The 27,544-nt window shown below is 41.6% G+C and overlaps 2 protein-coding genes and 1 long non-coding RNA gene across 3 annotated transcripts in view; 1 reads left to right on the plus strand and 2 right to left on the minus strand.

Annotated features, from left to right (window-relative positions):
* Nucleotides 1–9,525, plus strand: LOC148164463 (uncharacterized). Its single transcript, XR_015767953.1, has 2 exons — nucleotides 1–2,124; nucleotides 5,660–9,525. It is a non-coding gene; the product is annotated as an uncharacterized LOC148164463 (long non-coding RNA).
* On the minus strand, nucleotides 6,144–14,967 carry FCGR1A (Fc gamma receptor Ia). Its single transcript, XM_028088281.2, has 6 exons — nucleotides 14,866–14,967; nucleotides 14,443–14,463; nucleotides 13,407–13,661; nucleotides 8,533–8,784; nucleotides 7,329–7,613; nucleotides 6,144–6,573 (listed from the first exon to the last, which is right to left on the minus strand). The coding sequence occupies exons 1-6, from the start codon at nucleotides 14,894–14,896 to the stop codon at nucleotides 6,365–6,367; spliced, it is 1,053 nt and encodes a 350-aa protein (XP_027944082.2). The 5' UTR covers nucleotides 14,897–14,967; the 3' UTR covers nucleotides 6,144–6,364.
* LOC148164464 (uncharacterized) overlaps nucleotides 14,963–27,544 on the minus strand; it is a 17,603-nt gene continuing 5,021 nt past the window's right edge. The window contains exon 4 of the mRNA XM_088022244.1: nucleotides 14,963–16,137. The gene's annotated coding sequence lies outside the window, so the exon portion shown is untranslated. The remainder of the gene's footprint in view (nucleotides 16,138–27,544) is intronic.

The following is a 27,544-nucleotide window of genomic DNA, read 5'->3' on the forward strand; positions in this document are numbered from 1 at the left end:
GCCACCGCCGGGTCTGCGAGCAGGCGGGTCGGCCCCGGCCCGGCCTCGGGGGAGGTGTTTCAGCTATGCAGTTCCGGGAAGCCGCCCGCCAACCCGCACTTTTTGGTTTCCCGCCTTGTTTCCTGCTGTTGGTGCCCGGACCCAGTGGGGAACCGGGTTCTCAGACCTGCCAACCCCGAACAAACAAGTACTTCGGGGTTTGGGGGCCGCCCACGAGTTGGGTGCTCATCTGGATAGCGGGAGGAATCGGGCACGCACGACTCCTTGCTCGCCTCGACTCGTCCGCCGCCGCTGCCGCCGACCCAGCCTAAAGCCCATTTCTTGCAGCTGCCGGCTCTGGGGAAGCAAGATCTCTTACCAGGTTTTGGGGAAGGTTGCGAAAGGCGAGCTAAGGTGGCAGTGTGCACAGGTGGCCACAGGGTGGAGCCAACGGCCCGCTGCGGGACGTACTCGGAGCACAACGCCTCCGCGCGCTGCCACAACCAACGAGCCGCTTCTAGTTACTAATTAAATGTAGAAGGGGGTGGGGGGAGGGGTTAGCCCGGTGATGGGTATTAAGGTGGGCACGTTCTGCATTGAGCACTGGGTGTTATACGCAAACAATGAATCATGGAACACTACATCAAAAACTCATGATGTAATGTATGCTGATTAACATAATAAAAAAGGAAAAAAATGTAGGCCTTAAAAAAGTATTCGTGACCGTTAAGAGCTGATTTACGGTAGAATCTACTAACATGTGCCAGTTAGGAACAAAGAAATGGTTGATGAGTATATCTGCAACCAAGTAAAAATGTGTACACGGATTTACAGTATCCGGTACTTTTTTTTTTTTTTTGGTAAAAATTAACGAAAAGTTCTTCTAAATTGTTCAAGAAAATGTATAACACCAACTTACTTTCTGTACATTCCTTTTACTTGGAGATGTAATGTTGATCTGTTAGAGGTAGAAGTTTCCTCTCTATTCAGGCAGAATATGCAACTGAGAAACACTGAATCATGGGTGAACGAGTTATCAACTCCTTCCTGACCTTTACTTAGAATACTGAAAATGCAGTTACTGAAAATGCAGGGAGACTGCTCTTGGAAGCCACTTGATAATTTCTAGCATGCTTTTTATATATCCGACTACTCCGTGATAGCGTTTGTGCTTTCACAATGTTTCCAGCTTCTTGCCTTATGCTTTCTGTAGAGTTTTACATCCTCTTTGTGGTTGAATGGAGCTAGATAACTAGTTCTGACCAGTGAGGTGGGAGTGTTGTGTGTCACGTCTGGGCTGGAGAATTTAATTCCTGGTATGGGATACTCCATGCTCTCTTTCAGCTCTGGCACAGCTGCCGGCGATGTTCCCGAAAGTGCCACCTTTAGCAGCCTTATTTGACTCTGGTGTAACATGAATGAATGACAAACCTCTGTTGGTTTAAGGTGCTGAGATTTAGGAGTTGCTACCTTAAACGGTAGCCTATTCTTACACAGCCTGATTCACAGATGAATAGATCAGGTGTAGAGCTGTCCGTAAGTTTGTTGCCTAAGATGAGATCAGATGCAGTTATTTGTCAGTATTTCTTACACTCTTTGCCTTGTCTCAGGACTCTTCCTCAAGAGCCAAGCTGTTTTTGCTGCTGTTGGTTCTGTTTAAATAATAATAAAGAAGAGGCAAGGTCTTTACATGAAAATTGTCATAAATTCTGCTTTACCTCTCAAAATATACCAGGATTCAGAACATCTCCACCTGGGCCAACATATTTATTTCTAATTCCTAGCTTTGCCCTTAATACCCATAAATATGAGAGACACAAAAACTTACCTTTGGTCTATAGTGCCTTTGTCTCTGCTACACAGATTTTTTTTATCCTCAGGGCAATAAATCATTCGGGATGGGCAAGAGATGCCTTTCTTTTACAAACTGGGTGAAGGGTGAGTGGGAAAGAGCAGGTAGAAAAGCAGAACTAGCTTCAAACATTTACAGCAGGCATGTTCTTAGGCACACACTGTAGTGGAAGACAGTGCATGGAAGTTGAGGATTGGGAGCCTTATTGTCTTAAACGGTCATTGCCAATGTACCTGCAAGAACATCTTCACATATCCCTGTGGATTCACACACTCCAGGAAGACACGGGTCAGGTGGGTAAAGCAATCCATATATATGACAGTGGGGGGTGGGGGTGACTCTAGAGACATAAAGTCCTGTATGTTTCTTGTTTCACCATAATTGAATAAAATTCTATTGATCAGTTTCTTGATTTCTATAAGTAAAATTAGCAGGCTTGTGTTTTGCTTCCAATGCTAACTAGTGAAATTTGGAATGCTGACCTTAAAATGCAAGTCTTCATTATTCATAAAGTACAATCAGAATACATGAAGAGGGCGCCTGGGTGGCTCAGTCGTTAAGCGTCTGCCTTCGGCTCAGGTTATGATCCCAGGGTCCTGGGATCGAGTCCCACATTGGGCTCCCTGCTCAGCGGGAAGCCTGCTTCTCCCTCTCCCACTCCCCCTGCTTGTGTTCCTGCTCTCGCTGTCTCTCTCTGTCGAATAAATAAAATCTAAAAAAAAAAAAAAAGAATACATGAAGATATTCCTTCTCCTTTTCAGATAGAGGGAGAGAGCATTTTGCATCATAAGCCAGCTCAATTTGATAAGGTGTTAAACAAAGGACATTCACAGGAATATCAAGCTTATTCTGTGCAAAATGGAGCCATGTGTGCATATTTCTTACCAATTTCTTTTGTTCTCTGTTAAAAATATGTATGTCCTTAGAAGTGTTATTGGGACAAATGGGTCTTATAAGACTCCAAAGACTTTATAAATTTTGCACTGGCATACAAAACACTCAGACTGGACTCTGGGAGCAGATTTTGGACAGAGTTTGGGGTGCAAGGTGTTTATTAAGGATGAACCCCTGTGAAAGGAAGAGTGAAGAGGTAGGACTGGGCAGTGGAAGAAATCAGACTGCAACGAAAACTTGATAAAGCCTTGACCAACCCACTGAGGAGCTCCGGAGCAAATACTGTTCTCAAGCATGTCCTGCTTTGGGCTGAAATGTCCTGTTCTGTTCAGGCAAGACATGCTAGGTGCTCCAGGAAGGATATGACTTTGGGAGAGCTGTGGGGGAGGGGGGGGTCTCAGCAGGTGACACTTTGCCTTCTGCTGGGTTTTGCAGTTCCTTCCCTTCTCTCCCTTTGGGCCTCTCTCCCCACTTGGATCCAGTCATTTCTGTGTGTGTTTCCAGTACTGGATGGAATAAAAATAAAGAGGAGTGAGCCCTTAGATAGGTAGAGACAAGTGTCAGGGACAGGGCACCCAACCTCTGTAGGGAAATTGGAGGGCTGGACACCCACCTGGAGAAAGTGTGGGGTGGTACCAGGCCTTGACTAGACCCAGCACCAAGGCTTGGGGAACCAGCAGGTTGGCATCAATTTGGGAGACTCCAAGAACCTATTCCTGTCACAGCTATAGGCCAGAAATAAGGGTAGACTGAAGTGCAAATTGTTCAAATGTTAGAGTAGGCAGTTAGGTTCTAACAGGATACCCGGAGGCCAGCAAAGACGAAGTCATGCCAGCCATTGTGAATGTCAGAGGCCTGGCCCCCAGCACTCCTTAAGAAGCTGGATTGAACCAGGCAGGCCCAAGATGGCAGGTGCCATGACAGGAAACCCCTAGCCAAATAAGGAAGAAAAAGCAAGAAAACCTGCTTCCAGTCCTGCCCCAAATAATGAATATTCCACCCTCTTGTTAACAACTGTTGATAAAAATAGAAACCTGAATCCCCAGGCACAGTCCCCTGCCCCCCTCTTTCCCACTCACATCTCAAGAGTGTACTTTCACTTTAATAAGCTTTCCTGCTAGTGTCCCTCAGCTCATTTGCTGTGCTTGATCCTTGAATTCTTTCTCATGACTAATCTTTGGGACAGGATGGGTCAAGGCCTCAGGGTCTGGGATCTCCCCAGTTTACCCAGCAACACAACTAAGAAATTGATTTAATCACAAAAAGAGGGAAAAAAATTGATTTAACCAAATCAGTTATTTAAGCAGTAAAGTACATGTGAGAAAAAAATTGTGACGAAAATAGAAGAGCAGGTTAAAGGAAGCACAAAAGAGAGTGGGGGAAGGAGGAAGCACTTCATGATGCTTTAGTAATGACTGTCTCCATTCCAGTTCCACCCCAGGTCATGGTATCTGTCTGGCCCCATCTTCTTCTCTTAGAAAGTCCTTTCCCTGAAATTCTATCCACCCTGCTGAGGGTCAGCCCTTTCCTCTGAGTGTGAATGTCACTTCCTGCTTCAGTTCCCAATTCCTCAGGTTAGATTGTTCTACAGATGGTCCCTCTACAAATGTCTTTGGGCCTCTTTCCTATGTGACTCATTCCCTGCAATTCTCATTTCCATTTTCTCAGTAAGACCAAACATTATGTGCAATTAATGAAACTCCTACTATTATGTATGATCATTTCTTTTAATTCAAGTATTGCAGTCGTAACTGGGGTGCCTGGGTGGCTCAGAAGGTTAAGCCTCCAACTCTTGGTTTCGGCTCAGGTCATGGTCTCATGGGTCATGAGATAGAACTCTGCATCGGGCTCTGCGCTTAGCTGGCAGTCGGCTTGAAGATTCTCTCCTGCCCCTCCCCCACTCATGCTCACGCTCTCAAATTGTTTTTTAAATGTTGGAGTTGTACTACTGCGATATAATTGCTGTACTTTATTCTGAAAGAGCGAACATTCTCGTTGTCCACAGACTAGGAAAGCAGTGGGCTAAGGTGCACTGCTCTTCCATCTACCTCACAGTACTGAGTTGCTTTAAGAGCATTAGGTGGTGGATGTTAAAGGCGAGCCCTGCCATGTGGAACCAGGACAGAGGTTAGGCTGGGAAGTATCTTTGTTTGGCAGATAAGCTACACTGTTTTAAAAAACCAAATCTAGGGCACCTGGGTGGCTCAGTTGGGCGACTGCCTTCAGCTCAGGTCATGATCCTGGAGTCTCAGGATCGAGTCCCACATCGGGCTCCCTGCTCGGCTGGGAGTCTGCTTCTCCCTCTGATCCTCCTCCCTCTCATGCTGTCTCTCATTCTTTCTCTCTCAAATAAATAAATAAAATCTTAAAAAAAATAAATATTAAAAAAAACAATCTAGAATTCGTTACTAGGTTTGTTTATACCCCTTTTGGTTTTTTCTAAGCTTTAATAAAGTCTTTTCACATGTTTCAGTTTTATTTCAGCTGTGTTCTAGACAGCAGAAAAATATTTTGCCTCCAAATGAGAGCCCAAGTGGGAGAGTAGCATTATCTTTTGGGGGGGGTGAGGGGCAGAAGGAGAGGGAGAGAGAGAATCTTAAGCAGGCTCCATGCCCAGTGCAAAGCCTGATGCGGGGCTCAGTCTCAGGACCCTGAGATTATGAACTGAGCTGAGTCAACACTTAACCAACTGAGCCACCCAGGTGCCCCGAGAGTAGCATTATCTTTTTAGTTAATCCAGAAAATCAGAAGGGGAGAGTAAATCTCTGGAGGTAAGAGCGGGGGCCTTATGATGTCACTGCCCCTCCCCAGCTGAAGCTCCTTAGGTCTGGGTCTGGGTTTCATTTATTAAGGAAAGCCCCAGTTACATTCTGTCTTCCTGTGGGGCGGGGGAGTGGGATAGGCAAGCAGGACCCCTGGTGTCTCTGAACACAGGTTATGAGAAAGCCTCATATGAAAGGGCAAAAATCATGCCATGTGTCCTGGTGAGGGACTGCCGTGGATCTCTCCAAGCTGCGTGGATGCATTCCTTGCTCGTGGGCTGAAGAGAGAAGCCACCAAATAACCACGCTAACTCCAAGGACGTGTCTGTGCTCCACCCATAGTCTCTCAGGAGCCATCTATCTGTAAGTTACCTTTCCTGCTTTTGGGTCTACATGCTTTTCTCTTGTATCCCTGGTATTCATTCTCTCTTTTTCTGCCTCCTCCTCACCCTCATTCTGTCTCTTTTCTATCTTAATCTCTTGTACATATGCACACACTTACCTTTTCACCCTGTCCCTAGAAATAATAATATTGCTCAAACTACATAGGATAATCAGGTTAGACTGGACTTAAAAGTTTTTAAAGATTTCTTTAGAGTAGGTCTCACTTCAGATCATCCCTGATGACCCAGTTTCCAAGTTTATCTCCACTGAAGTCAGCTCATTTGTTTGCTTTATTTCAGAGTTAATCAGATATCTGTCATGAGACTCATAGTTCTAATGTGTTTAAACTTTCAGATGTTTGCACCCCAGTGCTTGCACAGAGAAGAAGGCAAGGGACTGTCTAGATCCGTGGTGGGCACCTGCTGGGCTGCTGCAGCCCTCCCTCCAGGGGCTTCTGGTATGTCCTTTCTTGCAGCTGCTGTTGTTCATGACGTTATGGCTCTTTTAAATACCTCTCTTTTTGAAGGTGGGAATTTACTCTTTTCTCATGACCAGAGTCCAAAGAGATTTCTAAATTCCACTTTTTCTTTCTTCGCAGTTCCTTATATATAATCATACAGTGAATGGTGTCCACCAAAAATAGCATTCCCACTGCCAGATAGAAAAGGATGTGAAACCAAACAAGAGTTTGTGTCTGAAGGCCTGAAAAAGAAAAATGACAAGGAGAAGAAATGCTAGTTAGAGCGCAGAGGGACCTGGCTGGGTTATATTTGGGAGGGAAGGCTGGCTGACATGTGGTGTGCCTGTCCCCCCAGTGGAGACACTGGTAATTTCAGGGGGCATGTGGTGTACAGACCCGGGGCAGGCTCCTCGTAAGAGATTAACTGCCAAGGGCCCTCTCAGTGGATGAACTTCCTAGTTTCAGGCATAAAGCCTATTTCTATGTCATTTGATGCTTGAAATGAATTTGGGTTGAAGATAAACTTTCTTCCCAGAGAGTCTTTGTTTTGGAGCTCACAGTCTCTCTACCTCAGCCAGATCCACACTTGGGTAGGTATTTACATGCAATCCACAAAATCCCGACCTCACCAATCTACCATGTGAGCTCCTTGAAGTAAGAACTGCACCCCAATGTCTTCATATCCCCACACCCATAACAATAGATGGGAGGAACTCAATATATTGTTGATTAGATGTGGGGGGTAGGGAGGAGGAGCGAGGGGGAAAGAAAGAGGAGAGAAAATAGGAAATGAAAAAGGAAGGAAATAAAGGGAGAAAGGAAAGGAAATTTAATGAAGTTCATGAGAATAGTGAAGTTACGAATCAAGAGTGAAAAGCCTGTTCATGGGTTTTTCCTGGCTGGGCCATAAAATCCCCGTAAACAAACCTCAGCCCCAAAGGAGAAAAGGGAGCATCTTCTCCTTGTGCCTTCTCCTGTCAGTTCCCCTCATTCTCACCAAGCACTTGAAGCTCCAACTCAGGGCTGCGCTTGATGACATTGCCATCTTCCGTGGTTGCCTCGCACCAGTATAACCCTGAATCTTCTCTCTTAAAAGTTAGTATCTGGTATTCAGAGGATGTGTTTCTGCTCAGCAGGGTCTTGCTGCCCATGTAGAAGGAGAAGTAAAGCTGCAAACCAGGTCTCTGTAGGAGCAACTTTGTTTCACAGCTCAGGTTGACCAGATGCCCCTCCAGGATGGGCGATGACAAAGATGCTTTTAGCACTGGGGCTGGAAATAGCTCTAAAGAAAAATTTGATGGGGACAGGGTTGCCTGCTTCAGTGTCAAGATTCTTTTTACAGAAAGGTATACCCCCTTCCTCCTTGGGAAACCTGCCCCTAGAGAATGCATCCATAAGACAATTTTTCCCACTTCCAGCAGAGAGGCAATCTTGGAGTTTCCTCACAGATACTCTTATAATTACCAGCTTCCTCATTTCCTACAGTAGAGAATACCTCCACACGGTCCATGCTTCCCTGAATAGCCATGTTATTGATTATGCGGCCATGCCTTTAGGTAATGGTCCACCAGGAATGGATACAGACCCACATGCTAGCCAGGTCAGTGACTCATTACTTGTGTTACTGCCTCAAAAGATAATTTGGGACAATCCTCTCTTTCCCATAGGAATGAATTCTTTTTCAGATAGAAAAAAGTTGCTAGTAGTTATGAGTACTAAGATGAAAGAACCACAATCAGGCCCACATGCAAGCTAGAACAGAGAAAGCTGCTGTAGTTAGCAGATGTTCAGAGAGAAGTACAACCAGAGAGGCCACATTGCCTCGAGAGATAGCAGAAAGTATAATCAAGTCCTAATGTCTTCATGGCTTCTGTTTCTATAGAGCTTTTTATGAGATTCCATTGAGTTATTTTCTAATAACTCTTCTATCTCCCTTGAGTGAATCTCTAGTCCTTGCAACTAAAATAAAATTGATGAAATAGATCCTCACTATGCCCTGGCCTTCATGTTAGCTCCTGGGGTTACTGATGAGGCATTGTGGTTTACTGGAAAGAGCAACAGACTGAGGCCCAGCCACTAGTCATTGCATGGGCTTCAGTGAGACTGCTACCTCTCCGGAACTTAAGTCTTCACTTGCAAACTTAAGTGATGATTTGTGATGGTCCTTAAAACTACAGCTCTATGACTATTCAGATACATACCTTTTACAGTGATAGATACTCCTGCTGATTCATAGCGTTGCCTTCCCTTGCCGGAGCAGTGATAGATGCCATTGTGACTCAGGTTGGTTTTCAGAATGGTGACTTCAGAATTCTGAGAAGAAAACCTAAAGACCTTGCCATTTTGGTAGAAAAGCACATTGTACACCAGCTTATTCTTCCATCCATGACACCTCAAGGTCAGAGGTTCCCCTTCTGTGATGACTCTGCTAGAGACCTGGAGCAGTAACCAATCTGGAAAATATAGACCCAAAATGTATATATATAGTAGCAGAGGTACAAGGAGGCTGGAACTGGGCCCTGGTGGGGGGAGGGGGGTTCTCATCTTTTTCTCTTTACAATATTCTAACCTAAGAGCTCTGCTGAATTTGAGGCCTGTTGCCCATCCCTCAATTAGCTTTGCTGGGAAGAAGAGTAGTCTTTACCAGCAGCCATGCACACAGCCCCTTCTTGTAAGACTTCCCTTTCCAGATTTCAGAAGTTGGTTGGGAGAAAAACAGTTTACCGTATTACTGGTAGGCAATATTCTAAGATGACCGCAGTGATTCACACCCTTGTGTAATCCCCTTGAGTGTGCGTAGAACCTGAGACTTGCTTCTAATCAACAGGATATGACAAAGGTTATGGGATGTCTCTGTCATGATGATGTTACATTATATGAGTCTGTCTTAGCCTGAAAGAGTCTCCCACTGGCCTTGAAGAAGTGAGCCACTATGTTGGGAGAGGGCTCTATGGCAGGGCCTGCCTCCGGGAGCCGAGATTGGCCTCCAACTGACAGCCAGCAAAAAGGCAGGGACCTCAGGCCTACAACATAAGGAACTGAATTCTGAATTCTGCCAATGACCACGTGAGCTTGGAAGAACTGAAGGAAGGAACACAGCCCAGTCATACCTGATTTCGGCCCCTGTGGAGCACCCAGCTAAGCTATGCTGAGACTCCTGACCCATGGAAGATAATAAATATATGTTGTTTTAAGTTGCTGTGTTTGTGGTAATTGTTACACAGAAATAAAAAACAAATACACTCCAACTCCTAAGTTGTTAATGAGATCCCACATACTAAGACAAACACACAGAATAGCAAACATCTCCAGATGGTATGTGCTTCTAAATTGATAGAATATACATACATGTGAAGATGAGTGATCTAGCTGGTAAAAATGAGCTCCAAGTCCAAGGGGCCCTCCCTTTAGATGTACACCTCTATACATAACTAAAAATGCTTCCTTTTTCTTTCCCTGGGGCAGTGGGTTGGGCTAAATGAGGATGAGGTTCTTAAAGGACAAAAGAGAAGGGACAGTAGTGCTTTTGAGTTGATTTTGTAGGTATAGGATGCTTAGCTTAGAGAAAATTCACATACTTACCAAACATACCTGCAACAGTTACAAATACCGAGTACATACTCGGCCACATGCAATTTTCAACAAATAACTAAAGAACTGATACCATATTTAACATAAATTCTGACCAAAATGCCATAAAATTAGAAATCAGTAACAAAAAGCCACCTTCCTAAAACACTTCTAAATAATTCATGAGAAAAAAAATACATACTAATGAAAATTAAAAATATTTAGCCTTAAATGATAGTGGGAGTATTATATATCAAAAATTGTAGGATGCAGCTTTTAGCAAACATTACTAATTTCCTACTCAAAAGCCATTCTCTCCATCTTCATCACCTTGGAGCAGGATGGGGACGCTCATTCTAAGCCATATGATTAGGACTTAGGTCCTCAAACCAGCTGTAGTTTTGTGGTCTCAGCAAACACAGATTTAACTGAAGTGACTGAGAGCTAGTGTAACTGCAGTTGAATCCTCCACTGCTGGTTAACAATGGCAAAACTTTTTTTTTTAAGATTTTATTTATTTATTTGACAGCGTGTGAGCAAGCACAAGCAGGGGGAGTGGCAGGCAGAGAGAGGGAGAAACAGGATCCCCAGGGAGCAGAGAGCCTGACTCGGGGCTCAATCCCAGGACCCAATCCCAGCACCTGGGGAGCATGACCTGAGTTGAAGGCAGACAACCAACTGAGTCACCCAGGCATCCCTGTGGCAAAACATTTTTAAATAAGGGCATAGAGAGCAGCAACCCAAAAACCTGATGTATTATACTACAGTAAATGTAAGCTCTTCTTTCACTGAAAAAAGAAAACAGCATAGATAACGAAAAGACAAGCCACAGAGTGGAAGATATTTGCAACACTTGAAAAGGACTCATGTCCAAAATATAGAGCTCCTACAATTCGATAAGGAAAGACAACAATAAAGAAAAACTGGCAAAAAACCTAGACAGGTACTTTACAAAAGAGGATATCCAAATAGGCAATAAATGTGAAAAATGCTTAATGTCGTCTTTAGGAAAATGCAAATTAAAGCTATGTGATAACTATTGCACATGCATCGGAATGGCGAAACTGAAAAATATAGAAACCGAGTGGTTAAAAAAAAAAAGGAACCACCGAGTATTGATGGGGATGAAAAGGAACCAGAACTCTCACACTCCACTGATGTGAGTGTAATGTGGCATAACCACTTTGAAAAACTAAAGCTGAACAAATATATGCACATTTTGTGACCCAGCAATTCCACTCCTAGGCATATTCCAACACATATCTGTGCATATGTGCACCAAAAAACGTATAAAAATGTTCACAGTGGGGACACCTAGCTGGCTCAGCTGCTGGAGTGCGACTCTTGATCCTGAGGTGTGAGTTTGAGCCCCATGTTGGATGTAGAGATTACTTAAAAAAATAAAATCTTTAAAAAAAATGTTCACAGTGGTACTATTTATAAGAGGCTCAAAATAGAGGGGTCCCTGGGTGGCTCAGTTGGTTAAGCATCTGACTCAATTTTGGCTCAGGTTGTGATCTCGCTGTCCTGAGGATGGCGCCCCACGACAGGCTCTGCACTCAGCGTGGAGTGTGAGATTTTCTCCCCCTCTCTCTCTCCCTCTCCCTCTCATTCTTTCTCAAATAAATAAATCTTTTTTAAAAATGTAAAATATATTATTCTCAATACATCATCAATGCTGAGTCTTCTAGAGTCTGCAGGGGCAAAGAAAATGGCCTCTTCCCAGCCCTGCTTCGTTTTTTGTCACTTGAACCATAAAACACTTCTGCTTCTGCTTGAACTACACAAAGTCTCTTGTTAAAACAGTTCTGTCTGGGGGGCAGTCAGTTAAGCCTCTGCCTTTGGCTCAGTCAGGATCCTGGGGTCCTGGGGTTGCACCGGGGTCTGGCTCCCTGCTCAGTGGGGAGGCTCCTTCTCATTCTCCCTCTGCCCCTTTCCCCCCTTGTGCTCATGCCTGCGCACTCTCTCTCCCTCTCAAACAAACAAACAAACAAACAATTCTGACAGCTCCCCTCTCATCTGTAGCCTAGGATCTGATTCCCAGAAATCTAAGAGACTAATAAGGAATGCCTAGCATTTCCTCTGACATTCTCAATATTTCCTTGGCTAAAACACATTTCCTCCAAAAGCAACCTAGTCCATACAAATCTAATTCTGCCTCCAGCCTGGATTAACTTTTACATGATCAATTACAATGGAGTTTTAACTTACTGCTTTTGAATAACTAAATAACACATTTGAATGATTTGTATTGAATAATGAAACATTTTACCCTAAAAAGTATTGCAGTTTTCATTTCTTGACAAATAGAAACCTTTTACAGATTTAAGTGGATAGTGGGTTTTCCCCCCTTCTGTTCATTAGTTTAAAATGCTTAGTCTCACAGTAATTTCATGTCCAGAATATTATCTTACAGATATATTATGAAATGTGCCCCAGACTATACATATAGAGATGTCTATTGCAGCATTGCTTGTAAAAACAAAAAAACTGGGGTGCCTGGGTGGCTCAGATGGTTAAGCGTCTGCCTTCAGCTCAGGTCATGATCCCGGGGTCATGATCCTGGGGTCATGGAATCGAGTCCCACATCGCCTGCTTCTCCCTCTGCCTGCCGCTCCCCCTGCTTGTACTCTCTCTCTCTCTAATAAAAAATAAAAAATCTTAAAAAAACAACAACTGGAAATACACTACAAGTTTACAAATAGGGAGAATGATTAAATCAGTTATAGCACAGCCATATGGCAGACATTTGAAAGTTCATAGTAGATGTCTATTGATTTAAACAGACCTCCAAGGTATTTTAAGTGATAAAAGCAAGGTGTAGAACAGTATATAGAGTATTCTACCAACCACTTTTTTTTTAAGTTCATATGTATATTAACAGTTTTATTTCTACAGCAGGTGACCATGGGACTAGGGGCTTGCAGTGGAAGAGAGACTTCATTGTTCATCATTGCACGTTTCTCTGAATTCTTATTTACTATGTGCAGGCATAACTTTTTTCAACAAAATTAGATCGTTTTTGTTTTTTTTAAAGATTTTATTTATTTATTTGAGAGAGGGTGAGTGAGAGAGAGCATGAGCAGGCAGAGTGAGAGGCAGAGGGAGAAGCAGGCTCCCCACTGAGCAGGGAGCCCAATGCGGGGCTCAATTCCAGGACCCTGAGATCATGACCTGAGCCGAAGTCAGGCACTTAACTGACTGAGCGATCCAGGTGCCCCCAAATTAGATCATTTTAAATAATAAAATCTTAGGGTCTGAGTTTTACACTAGATCCCCTGCTCACAGCTGTCCCAGTTGGGGTGCTGTTGGGGCACAGTTTAAGGACCCTAATGTGATATTCTGAGTATCTTGACTTAATTTCACCTAGTAGGCACATAGAGCTGAGACTCATACTCCAATAAACGAAAACACACATATCTGGCATGCAGAAAGGAGAAAACACAAAGGAAGACCTTGTGATTTCCAACTCTCCTGGAGAGAGTATGCTCCATGCCATACTTACCTCTGTGGACTTCCAGCTGTACTGGGTCACTTGGCCCTGAGAGACCTGTCTGGCACCTGTATTCACCATTGTCATTGACACTGGCAGCAGTGATTCTGTGTCTGGGGGTCAAGGTCTGAATGGCTGTGCCATTGAGAAACCACTGTGTAGAGGTGTCCTCAGGTAAATGGGGTCCCTCACAGCATAAGTTTACATTTTCCTCTTGGAATACACTGACCCATGGCGGCTGCAAGGTGATCACTGCCTTTGCAAGGTCTGTTTGGGGGATTAAGAAAAATAAAAAACAAGTAATAAAAGGAAGGTCTGAGCAACTGGTAAGGTTTTGTGGATAGCACAAGGTAAAAATATATATTTAGATGAGACTGAAAAATAATCAAGTGGGAACCTATAAAAACTAGCTACTGAGAGCATCCAGACCCCATGCAGAGAGCTCTGTTCATGTTATTAAATCTACGTCTGGATGTTGGAGATTTGGGGTTCCTAAGAAACAAATGACTAATTTAGTTTTCACTGTTGGTAAACAAAGAAGCAGGGTTTTAAACCAAGGCAAGTTGACTGGAGCTGGCTCTCTTACCTGCTGTGCAATACTGTCATTTAGGGTTAAACTCAGGCCTTAATTAGCATCTGCATTGGAAACCAAGACTCAAACTCCTCACTTTGAAACCTTCAGTACTTGCTTGGTTCTCTCTGAGGGGAAAAAAAGTACTCGGCTTTCTTCTAAAGGGGACTGGCTCAAGAAATGTTAGAAAACCCAGCAGAGCTACGTCTATGGTTTTGCAATTCTGGCCTTTTCCCGTTATTATATACACGTAGGCATTTAGTCCTGAGTCAGGGCTTTTTCAGGAAACCTTAGAGAGAACCCTTAAAAACCAGGATTTTATCAAAATCATACTCTGAATATAGGGGACTTTACATAATTTATAAATCTTTCTTGTTTCTATCCTCTCCCTATACTCTCTTCTTCAGGATAACAAAACTCACCCTTTAGAAGAAGGAATGTGGCAGAGGAAGAGAAACTGAGTTAAAGATTACTCACCGGTTTGCGCACCAACTGGAACTGTAAGAGACCAAAGAATAGAGGCATAAGTTGGTCACTGGGAGATGACAAGGAAGGGAATCGAGGAGTCCAAACTAATATAGACTCTGAGGGGCCAGCTTAGTCTCCTGAGTCTCTCTCTACCCCATTTCCAAATCAGGTACTAATGGTACGAACAGTCTATAGATGGTTATTGATAAGGCTGTATTTAGATATGGTGCTTCCAGGCTAAATATTAACCACTAAGTCTCTCTTCCTATGCTTTTGATATAATGAGCATGAATAAACCGTGGAAGCACAGATACAGTTGTCCCCATATTCATGAGTTCTAGCCTAGGATACCAAAGGAAGACAAAAAGTCTTCTTGAGTCCCCATAGCCAGAGCCAGTACCCTTCTAGCTATCCCCGCTAAGCCCAACTTACCCCAAAGGAGCAGAGCTGTCAAAAGCCACATGTTATCTCCAAGCTGATGGGAGTATTGTAGTCTGTAACATGAAAGATTCTGAAGAGTTTCTGCTGGAGGCTCTGGAGCCGAAATTAGAAAAGAGGAAGGAAATTGCCTCTTCTAACCACTACCATCATTCTCCTTTTTTGGGAAATACATCCTTAATTCTTAAAGCATTCTCTCCCCATTCTCAAACTACTTAGCATGTCTTCCCTAGTTTGAAACTCTGGGTTTGGGGCTTATGAAACTCTCAGAATTCAAGGGAAAGACTAAAGTTTTTATTGATATTCTATTCTAACTGTATTCTCCCTCTACTAATTCTGTTTCTTGGGGCTAAAAATATGGCAAATCCTCATTTCTAAAATTGGTTCAAAGCCTGGCCAATGCCTCTAAAATTTTATCATTTGAATCCAGATTACTCTATATCAATCTCTACATGACATGTGAGGAATAACTCATTTATAAGAGTTCCCCTACTACAATGAGGCCTCTATTCCTCTGGGAATGCATACAGGATCAATGCCCATTTTGGTTTGTTTGTTTGTTTTTAAAGTCACCTCCCTGAAAGACATTAAGAATTTGGAGAGTTTATCTTGGCTATATCTAAGGAAATTAACTGTTTAATGTAAATGCTGTAGAGAAGAAAAATGACATATATATGAGTGGAAATATCCCTAAAAAGAGAGGTCTCTTCACGGACATGCAGGATATTTCTAATGTTTTACTGTTACAACCAGCACTGCAATGAATAGTCTTATACCTATCTTTAAGCACTCAACTTACTATCTCCCTAGGATACATTCCTAGAACCAACATTACTCAGTCCAAGGAAATGTACGTTTTTTTTCTTTAGATAAATGTCAGATTCTCTGTTATCATCCTCATCATCATCGCATATATTTGTAGGGTGCTTATTATATGCCAGGTACATATGCTTGATATGTCTTTTTTCATTTAACCCTCATAATAAACTATGAGTAGACACTCTTGTTGTCTCTGTTTTGTAAATGAAGAAACTAGACAAAGAGGAATTTAGTAACTTGCCCAAGGTTATAAAAAGTAGAAGCCAGGTTTAAAACAGGCAGTTTGATTTCCTTCACATTCTCACCAAGAAAGTATAACAGTACCCACCCCATCCTTCACAATTCCTTTGTAGTAAAATAGCTGCTTCTTCGAAAAATGAGAGAATGATCAGGAAAACGTGAGGAGATGAGTATTGTTGTGGAAGAGGAGTGAAAGACATCCATGATCTGGAAGGATGAAATACTGTTTTTCTAATAAGCAACTGTAGTTTCCAAATGTAAAAACAACTAGGATAATGGAGCAAACACTATAACTAAGGCAGATAGATTAATCTCCAGTATTTAATGATCAATGAAAATCATGATGCTCTTAAGAGCCACAGGATATTTTACATCTATATATGACATTTATATTTCCATATACTGACGATATTTTATAAGACCATATTCATAGGCTTCATACTTTAAAAATCACACATATGCTTTTCTCAAAGGGAGACGCAAAGTCTTATTTCCCTATTTTAACTAAAATTTTTCTCTTCTTTACTACAGAAAATAATTTGTGAACAATTATTTGATATATTTTGTAAGGTAAGATCATTTAAATCTCATACAGAATTGACCAAAAATTTTATTTTTTTCTAAAGATTTTATTTATCTATTTGAGAGAGAGCACGTGAGAGGGGGGAGGGTCAGAGGGAGTAGCAGACTCCCTGCTGAGCAGGGAGCCCAATGCGGGACTCAATCCTGGGGCTCCAGGATCATGACCTGAGCCGAAGGCAGATGCTTAACCAACTGAGCCACCCAGGCACCCACAAAAATTTATTTTATTTTTACATTCTTTACAAGTAAAAACCAGTCAGTAATAGTTTATTCTCTACTCAATTCCTTCTTTAACAACCATATATTTTAGGAACTATTGAAACCTATCAACAAAGTTTTAAGTAATTGCATATAATTGTCTACAACACAATTTTGCTTAATATGTTTTGTATGCTGTTATATATCTCTTGAATTGCTGTAATATACTACCTTTATATATTTGCTAATGCTGAAAGTGTTTTTCAAGAGATTCGATACTTTACCTGATGTTTTTCTTCAACAGCCATTCATTATAAAAAGTTCCTGATTGGTTCAATTTCAAGTTTCCATTAGAAATTCAGTGAGTTTTTTATTCTTAGTTATTCTTTTTCTTTTTTAAGATTTTTGGAGAGGGTCAGAGGGAAAAGCAGACTCCCCGCCAAGAAGGGAGCCCGATGTGGGACTCAATCCCGGAACTCCAAGATCATGACCCGAGCCCAAGGCAGCCACTTAACCACTGAGCCACCCAGGCGCCCGATTTTTAGTTATTCTTAATACTTGATCTATCAAATCTTTCTCTGCTTTATGTATCCTCAAAGTGATTTCATCAACTTAAAAAATTAATTTTCATCTATGACTTTATATTTATATCATCTAGCCTTTATGGTTAATTTCTGGCTGGTATTATAATTTGTGTTTTATAAGTCGTCTTAGTCTGGGATGACCATATCCATTTCCTCTTTCTCTAAACCCACTTTTTTTTTGTCATTATGAATATATTCATCAAGTCCTTTGTCTAATTTTCCTGTGTGTCCTTGAGATTCTTTCCTAAGATTTTCAGTGATCAATCAGTGGCTTTACCAAAAGCTCACTGTCATGGAATTCTAATATATAGAATGTTTTCTATAGAAGCTCTATTTTATCACGTTTTCCTTAAAGCTATTTCAACTTATAGCAAATCTAAGATGCTATCTGCATACTATCAATCCTTTCAACATTCCATGCAAAAGAAATGACCCCCCTTTATGACAACATAATCCAGAATTTCTAAGAACTTTAATATTGGTGACCCAATTCTGACCCTCAATATTCTGATGAAAATAATAGTGATATTTTCTTTGTAGTAACCTATGAGGGAAGCAGACTAGAGTAGTGGTAAGGAACTTCACTTACAAGTGAAATTGGCAGTTTGAAGAGCATTTTATAATGCAACACTACTTCAGCTAGAAGCTTCTACTCTAATGATTCAGCTAATGAATATAGTTCCTCCAGCGGAGTCCGGATAATAAGTAAACTTCACTTTGTGATCAAAGTCTGTAGGAGTCAGACCAGGATTTTTGAACTCTGAAAAGCTCTCAGCTCACAGAACTACTAGGGGTGGGTAGGTGTGAATTGATGGACTCTTGTAAGATTTTGTAGGAGAGTTATTTGAATGAAAATCTTGTACTTTTAGAATTCAGAAGCAGCACATACAGTGGTCTTAATCCTTGAAAATTTCCACACAATAACTTTGTTTCTTAGGGTTCTATCCTACTTAGGTGAGGTTGACCCTTATCACAGTCTAACTTGTTTTATGCCACCACAATTTAGTTTCTCCTCCTCCAATAGCTTCCGGGCTGATTCTCAGCAAAAAGTAAAAACAAAACTTACTAGAAAGGCAGGATAACAAAGTAGACATCCATCTAAACAAGGCTGGAACACTCCAACATTTTACTTGAGTGAAAATATCTTACTATTATCTATCACAATCTTGTGCATGAGAAATAAAGCTAAAAGAGGTCAAGCAACTTGCTCATGGTCAGAAAGTTAATAAATGGTGCAGTGAGACACAAACTAGCTCCAAGTCTGGTTTTGTGTAGTAGTGATATACTAATGATAAGATTTAGCAAAAATAGAATTATTAATTGACCCCAAGTATGCTTACCTTTGTACTGTAACTCAGAAATCTTTTCTGAGGCAATTAGCAGCTTTATCATGTGGAAAGGAAGTCAAAGCCAGATAACCTCTGGGGAAAATTAATTCTTTGCTATAGAAGTGCGCTGAGAGTCTAAAGATAAGGCATTTACATCTCCTGGCAGCTTAGCATGGTAGGGGGAGTAAATGTATAATCTTTTCACACCTTGATCACAATCTTTTCAAAATCCTTCCAACTTTTCAAAGGGTAAGCATAGGCGTCTTGTAGTCGAAAGGGACAAAAGGAGACATTTCTTTTTACAACTATAATCTGGGCTGGTTAGTATAAATAATGGATTGGTCTCCAGCATCCGTTGCTGCACACTGTGGCTCAGAATTCTATTTTTATATATGGTCTGGCCATTGTTCAATTTTCACATTCAATCCCTCATCTAGAATCCACTACAATCACACCTTTATTCTCATCAATCTCCTGAAACTGCTCTTGTCAAGGCTGCCAAAACCTTTTTGCTAAACCCAATGGTCAGTTCTTACCCTCATTTAGTCTAATCTAGCAACATTTTACAGTTGATCCTTTCCTCTTCCTGGAAACAGTTCCTTCCCTTGGTGGGGGAAAAATAAATTTTGAAATGAAATAAAAATAGCTAAAATTAAGAACTCATTGAAAGAGTTTAACAGGAGAGAAGTCACAGCTGAAGAGAAAACAGTAAAGAAGAATATGGGGAAGAAGAAAAAATTCAAAATGTAGGACAAGGAGAAAAAATGTAATATTAAACACACAAACAAAAAAATAGCAAATGGGGTGAGAAGATGTATCTAATATTTTGGTTAGAGTCTTGGAAGTAGAAGAGAGAGAGAAAACAAGGCAAAGGCAATATTTGAAGAAGTAATATTTGAGAGTTTTCCAGGCAATATGAAAGACATAAATCAACAGATTCCAGAAGGCCAACCAATCCCATACAAGGTAAATAAAGGGACATCAAAACTGCAGAAAATAAAAAACAAAGACAAAAATTGCAAAAAAAAAAAACAGAGAAAAAAGAGAGATCACATTCCAATCAGCAGCAGTCAGACCATTGAGTAACTTCTGAAAAACAAAAATCAAATGCAAATATTTTCAATGTTCTGAGAATAACTGCCTCCTAGACTTACATACTCAATAAAAAGTCTTCAATAATTAAAGTAAAATAAAGGCACTTTCAGAGAAAAAAAGCTGAAACAGTTCTTCCCAAGCAGACTAACACAAAAGAAATTTCTAAATGATGTTTCTCAGGCAGAAGAAAAATGATTCCATATGGAAAGACAGGTGCGGAAAGATATAAAGAGAAAGGTAGCCATAAATACACGGATAAATCTAACATTGATCATATTAAAATGTGTAAATATCTTCTGGGGCTTAATACTCAGAACTATAACAAATAATAACTGCATATATGTAGATGACACAAAATGGAATAAAAGTATTCCAAGGTATCTATAATGTCCAGGATGAGGGTAAATGTAATAAGTATTACTATATGAGATAAATCAAGGGTTAAAATTAACTGAAAAAAGAAAAATAATTAAATATTAAGACTAATTTTTAAATTAATCACTGAAAGAATAGAAGCAAAGTGAAATACAATGAAAAACATAGAAGGAAAAATGGAAGTAAAATACATAAAGCAATAAAAAAGTTATAATAGTTTAAAAGATAACTAATCCAAAAAGAGAAAGAAGTAAAAACACAGATCAAGGAGGACAAAGAGAAAAAAATAAAGAGAGTAGATTTAAAATTAATTATATGAACAATTATATTAAAAGTAAGTAGACCTAATTATTCTGTAAAAAATAAATAGTGCTAGACTGGATTTTAAAATTAACAATATGCTGTATTCAAGGGACATACCAAACCATAAAGTGATAGAAAGGTTGAAAACAAAAGAAGAGAAAAGGTGCATTACTGAAAACATTAACCAAAAGATAGCTACATTAATAGACTTTAAGGCAAAAAGCATGCCAGTAGGTGATGTCTGGTCCAGTATATGTCTCTACTGGAATATAACCATCCATTTTTAATTGCCTTTTATGCTAGTTGGTTATCATGGGTAATGATATATAAATTAATCTCCAAGAGCCATTTTGTTAGACAAAGAGCTTTGATATTTTCTTCTTTACCCTCCAACTATAATAAACTAATAAATCCTTAAAATACCTTATTTTTAAATTCTTGTGTGATTACTGTCATATTATAATTTAGGATGATTCCCTGACCACAGCCTGCATTGAAGTCAGAACTTCTTCCCTAGATGAATCCTAGGTTATTAACTGCCTGGTGTCAAGGGAGACTGCAAGAGAGAACCCAGGATGACTCTGCCCCTGGCATGGGGATGGATAGATGGTGGTGACAAATCCCTTGCCTGCCTTACCCAGCTTTCTGTTGCATTTTTGTCTCTGTCTCCCCCAGTGTATCAAATGCTCATCAATGTGACTCCTCTCATGCCAACTGCTTTCCTTATCACAGGGCCAACAGTGGGAAGTACTTGGTCCAGAACAGTCTTCCACCGCCCCCACTGAACTTCCAACATTGTCCCCCAACCCTCACCCCCTTAATTTTGTCTCTTCAGAACACCAAAACTAGGGGGTATAGCTCAGTGGTAGAACATTTGACTGCAGAACACCAAAACTGGTGATGGCCATTTCTCTGTCCTACTCATTTGGGTATCCCCTAAATTACTGTGTTTCCTAAGTGTGTAGCAAAGAAGCAGAGGTTGTATACTCTCCTGCACTTTGTCTTCTGGAGTTGGCATTTGGGACAGAGTAGAGATAAGGTGGACACGCTTCTGCTTTGGCAGTTATCACATTATCCACATTATCGCTTGATGTAGTCTTATTTGTGAAGAGTGGCCATGTGATCAGTCAATCAGTTAGGGAGTTCAGCTGCTAATTGAGTGGTTGGCAATTAAAGTTGATCGGCTTTTGGTTGGCTTTAGAACTTCCTAGCACTTCTCCCACACTTCAGTTTCTCTCTCATTCTGAACAGTTTTTATTCTGCATTTCCTATGCCCACCTAAGTCAGAAAGTCTGAATGCTCCTCTATTTGTGAAGTACCTGTACCTGCCTGATAGGCCTTTTTGGATAGAAAAGGTAAATAATTAGCATTCAAAAGGAACAACGGACTTCTCAGGTACTAGGTTCCTGAAGTTAACATCATGTATTATTTTGACCATCCGTGATATAATGACCTGTACAGTGACCTATAAAGAGAAATTTCTCTATTGGCCAAATTTCTCAACTTTCTGGTCCAATGTAATATATAGGAGCTTCAAGAAAAGTTAATAGAATTGCCACCTAAAGGAGAGGATGAGACATTCTTTATGTTCCTCAAGTCTCCTTCTAGGGATATATTTACATGTATCATGACAACAGAAAATCAGAAGAATATAGACACGACAAGGAAGGGAAATCTTTTTCCAAAAATAATTCCCAAAGAGAGAAACACACACTGAAGTTATTCTTCATATTCTAGGACACTTATCTGCCAGTAGGTGATGTCATGATATCAGAAGTTATGCACACGAGTGTGGCAAGAATATTAGTTCCAAATGTTACATGTCCCCAGCAGCAGATCAGAACTTAGTTTGCACCCCAGAGGAACAGTTGTACACCTCATTCCAAGCACTAATCCTTCCACGATCACAGCCCTGTCCCAGTCCCAAGGCTGCAAGTCACTGTAGACACACTCTTTAATCATTTTTCTTTTCCAAATACTGCCCATTTTATTCTTTCTCTCCCTCTTCTCAACTGACTACAGTGTTGCCCCTGCCTGTTGGATCTTTGCATAGACCAGAATTGCCCTTGTAATAAAGACTCAAGAAGAGGTAGTAAATGAAGTTACTGTGGTGGAGAAAAAAGAAGAAAAACAGTTACATGTATGGGCCTGCAACCAAACCTGGGACAGTCAGGGAGGTGAGATGCTTGCTATTGAAAGCACCAGTATTCTTAGGTTAAGGTATCCTTCAGCTTGTAACATACCCAAATACTTCAAGAGGTTGCTTCTCTCACAACCCACAGCAGGCCCTAAGACTTCATCTACTGGGCTTTACTGGGCTTCACAGGAACGGAGCTAGTGGTCAATACATGGACTCAATGACCGCACAGATCCCAGCTACACTAAGCAACCCACTCTGGAGCCTGATCTGGGATGAAGAGCACCTCAGGTGGGACCTGCTCCTTCTAAAGGGTATAAATTCTCACCTGAAGAATCCAAAATTGTCCCTGTGTGGAGACCTCTGTGGTCCTAGGACACCTCTGAAGTTTGACTACAAAGAATTCCTATAAGACCAAATTTCAGACTGTTTTCTCCAGGGAACTTCCTACAGGGGCCTTTTGGTGGCCTTTTCCCAGCCGTCAAAGAAACTGACTTGGTGAAATTGAAAAGTTAGAAAGGTTTGCCAGCACAGTGACTCATATTGTTCTTGCTTCCTTATTACCAATACCTGTCAGAGACTTGTGCTTCTCCAATATGTACATGTGTTTCAAAGCCAACACAAGTCCCGAACCCACTAGCTCCAGGGGTTATCCACTGCAGTTCTTTCCCAACACTTCCTCTGGTCTCCAGGGCTCCAGTGACCAAGGAAGGGAGGATTGCTGTTGGTTAGCTGCTGTGGTGGTTGATGTGGATTTAGGCTATAGGTATGTCCAGGTTTACACCATGGAATGATCAGTCAGAATGCAATGTAGCAAATGGATTGAAGTAGACTAGATTGGCTGTAAGAGAACCAGCTTTTTATCTACTTATATTAATGGAGGTAAGAGGTGATAGATGGAAGAGTTTAGTAATGAAGTGGCAGTGAGTCTGTAGAAAGTCCAGTAAATTTAACCACTATTTATTACTTATACTGGAAACAAGTTTCTGTTTTGGGAGGATGAGAAAATTTATCCAAAAGGAATAACAAGATCTGGTTTGGGCAACAGGATGCTTGGTGGTGAGGGTAAATGTACTAGGCAGGGCTAGGAAGAGATTTGGGTATTGTTTTAGTGATCAACTGAAACCAAGACAGTGCACTACCACTTTTTGGGAGAGGCTGTGCCTGGGTCTCATCTGAGAGTGTTGTGGTACGGTGGGCAGTGGTATGTGAGGCTGACAGGGAACTCACTGGTACGTCGAGTTTTAGCACGTGTGACTCTGAGACGTGGGTGAGGCATTGACTTGTGAATTTGGAATTGTGAGTTGGAAGTGCAGGTTTGGAGTTTCAAAAGAGATACGGGAATAAATGTGCACCTGGTTGATGTAGGTGTAATTGAAAGCATGGTGGCCAGAGCTGGTGTGTGTCTTGGGTGTTGTGCAGAGGGCAGATAGAGCCAAAGCTCTTCAAAGTTGAGATGATGGTGGTTTTCCTTATTGAGCTCAAGTTTGACTCAGCCTCCACTCAGCTTGCCTTCAAGAGAGGTGTCATTCCATCTCTGTGGCTCTTGTCCTTCAAAAAGTCATACTGACTCCTAGTCCCAACATGTGGCAGAGCTCTCCAGGTTCCCTTCTTCAGTTTAATTTCCCCAGGGAAAATTGAAGAAAGAAATTTCTCCATTATTTGAACTTCAACAAAAGACCTCTATGTTAATATTTCAATGTTAAAGTATTTCTTTAAAATAGTCTACTCATCATACAGCTAGTAAATCAAAGCCTATTAATTTGGGAAATTGGATTCTCCCAAATATTGATTCCAAACTTAATCTTTTCATATCATATTTCCATTCAAATGTTTTATACACATTAAAAAACCAGACACATAATAATGATTACAAGATCGATCATTACTCTTTTACCAAAAAAATAAAATAGAAAAATTTTTAAAGTGACAAAGAACTAACTCCATGGACCAGAATTTATTTCTTCATTATATCAAACTTGATTCTGTTCTTTCCCCTCTTTTCCGTCTGATACTAATTCTGGTTCCAATTCTTATTTCTTCCCTGGATTAGAATTTTACTCACCTAACCTACAAGTTAGGTTACCTTCTCAGAACCACTAAAAGACAACAGTTTGAGGTTGACAATTGAAGATTTAGGAACAGAAACAAGGAACCTAGATGAATTTCTTATGTTTTTCTATTGGAGTCTGTTATGCAGTCGGAAAGAGCCCTTTTCAGAGTTAAGAGTTTGATCAGACAAATGAGGTATTTTGATATTTATAGTTTTGCCTAGTATAAGTTCCTATAAAAACCTTTGGTTTGGGTGCCTTTATTAGGTATTAGCCAGCACTCTAAGAAGCCTGTTTTGAAACCATTAGCAAACCTTTCTGGATACTTCACCTAGATCCCACCTATAGCGTGCGAGAAAACCCGTCATCAGTGGTTAAGTGGTAGAAACCTCGCTTTCTGCGCGGGAGACTCGGGTTCGATTCCCAGCCCATCCATAAGTTGTTTGCTTTCATTTCTTTGGGGTTTTTATATTTTTATCCCACAAAATTAAACTGCATAGGCAAATATCATGGTTTAGGAGTTTTGATTGCTAGTGCTGCAGAGCTTGCATTCAACAACCACTGTCTTTGAAAGGGGGAGGGTCTCCGCGGGGTTTCCGGTTTAGACTATTTGGACCTAAGACCACAGTTACTTTCGGCCTTTCCCCTGGAGGACCCACGGGACCCAAAGAGCCACCAGGTCACGGAGGCCCGTGGTGGACCTTGGGTCGGCCGCGGGGCCACGTCTCACCACGGAGCCCGGCAGACACCCCAGTGGCCGGGGCGGCGTCGGCGGCCCAAGGAAGGCGGAGGCTGGTGGAGAGGGACCCGCGTGGACGCTTGGGGAGCTGCGGCCAGAGGCCCCTCGCTCGCGCCGCGGCGCCGCACTCCGGCAACCCAGTCGGTCCGCGTAGTCCGCGTGGTCCGCCGCCGCGGCCTGCGCTCCTCCCGCGGGTGCCTCGGGGTTCGGGGGAAGGGGAAGGAGGCCGCGTGCCGCGCGATGCGCCTCAACAGGTGTTAGCCCGAAGAGTGTATTTGTAAAAAGGAAAAGGGAACTAAAGACTCTGGGAACTGTTGGCCCGGGTTTGTTTTCTAGCTTTTGGGCGCTGCTTGGGAAGGATTCCGATTTGAGGGTGGTAGGGGCGTGACTGCGTTAGACCCTCCGGGTGATTAATTTTCATCTAAGAATAGCTTAAAATTTAAGTTTTTAAAACCCATTTTCAAGTCAGCAACATTTCTAGTTTAATAATTTATTCATGTTCAAGGGCTTTCTTATTCTGGCATTATGTCTTCCTACATTTTCTTGTAAACTGATGGTGATTTTTTTTAAGTCCTTACCTGGCAAGATTGTGTTGAAATCATCAGGGTGGTTTTACTCTTTTAACTTGTTAGGGAATCTCTGTATTTGTTGAATAAACATTGTAATGTGATATATAATTCTCGTTTTTTAAGAACAGAGAAAAATGAAAATTCTCGTTTTTCTCTGAACAGAAGCCAGGCTTTAGAGAGAACAATCTAGGGGCCTTGATCTTATTATAAAAAGGAAAATTATAAGTTACTTAGGTGATGAGGCACACTGAAAGGGCTCAGCAGGTACCTGAGATTGACCCTAGATGATCAACTTCAAAACAATACCATAGTAAACCTATTAGACTTTAAAGGTAAAGAAAACATCCTGAGGTTCTCCAGGTAAAACTATGAAATAAGTTACAAATGCAACAGAATTAGATGAGCATTAGCATAGAAAGCAAGGCAACAGTGAAGCAGGATTTTCAAGAAACTGATGTAAAGAAAGTGGAAATTACAGATTTATATGCAGCCAACCTCCTTTTCAATGTTCAAGGTATAGGAGAATGGCTTTGCTATGCACTCCGGTGAGCTTGTACTTCTCTACATGGGCCACAGAGGCAAGGTTCAACTGTGTTTGACCCAGTTCTTGGCTGAATACCCCCTTGGAACATGGAAAGATAGACAGTCTTGTAAGGTGCTATTATATGGATATTGTATGGATTAATCTCCTGCGGTAGATTGCCTGTCCTGGGGCAGGCTACAAGTAGGCAGTTTCTCACCTGTCTCCCTGGTGCTGGTGAGACCTGGAAATTTCCACCTTGCCTCCACCCCCTAGGATGTAACTACAAGCTATAAAACGACTTGGCAGCAATATGGAATTGGCTCCTTCATGACAGAGCAAGCCACTTGTGTTTTCTTGTCATCTGATCCCTCCAGTGTGGTGTCATGCTGTGGGATTATGGATGTGGGGAGCTGACAACACACTACACTTGCTTATGCTGTGTGTCTAAGTAATAACTACTTCAGTTCATTTGAGGTTTGGTCTCCTTACTGGTCAATTCTACAGAAGTGTGAAAAGCACACCTAGCAGCTGCTAATATACTACTGGCTAGGGACTGCTACACAGCTTGACAAATGTGGTATTCAGTGTGGGGCCAGGAAGGTCACAGTGCTTTCTCAGAGAAAAGACAGAAGGGAGCACATGGGCCAGGTTAGGGGATATGAGAAGGCTTCCCAGGATGATCTCCCCCAAGCGGTGGTTATGAGCCAGGGGAGTTAAGGGCCTTTTGACTGTCCATATGTTCATGGAGAATTGGAGGTTCAGCAGTGACAAGGAAGGATTGAAAGCAGCCACCTAAATGGTGCTTTAGCTGTTGCTAAAAGTTCGTTGAGACTGAGTGGATGACCTCTTAAAACCAAAACAAGTACATGGCTGTGCTTACTGTATGGTACCGCTCCCTCCATGGCCCCCACTCCATCTGTCTCTTCCCCTTATCCTGACCTCAGGTAATAAGAAGATTCCCCACTGCTCCAAGGGGCCTCACAGACTAGTCACACCTCCTTGCTCTTCCTGAGCTCTTTGTCAAGGAGATAAAATGGTCTCCTGGCTGCTGTGTAACCCGTCAAGTGCAAGAGTTCAACTCCTTGGTCTGTGTTCCTGAGAGAGTGTGTAAATTCAAATGACAGAGTGTG

The sequence above is a fragment of the Eumetopias jubatus genome, unplaced genomic scaffold, assembly GCF_037043125.1.
Source record: "Eumetopias jubatus isolate StellerSeaLion01/CBP00866 unplaced genomic scaffold, mEumJub1_p1.0 scaffold_4, whole genome shotgun sequence".
NCBI classification, from domain to species: Eukaryota; Metazoa; Chordata; class Mammalia; order Carnivora; family Otariidae; genus Eumetopias; species Eumetopias jubatus.

What these genes read in the sequence shown, in the direction of transcription:
- FCGR1A (XM_028088281.2), bottom strand. Translation starts at nt 14,896, where the DNA reads ATGTGGCTTTTGACAGCTCTGCTCCTTTGGG. An exon ending in TCCAGTTGGTGCGCAAACCG is followed by an intron (nt 13,662 to 14,442) that starts GTGAGTAATCTT and finishes TCCCCCAAACAG; the next exon opens with ACCTTGCAAAGGCAGTGATC. An exon ending in AGTATCTATCACTGTAAAAG is followed by an intron (nt 7,614 to 8,532) that starts GTATGTATCTGA and finishes ATTTTTCTTTAG; the next exon opens with AGCTATTTCCAGCCCCAGTG.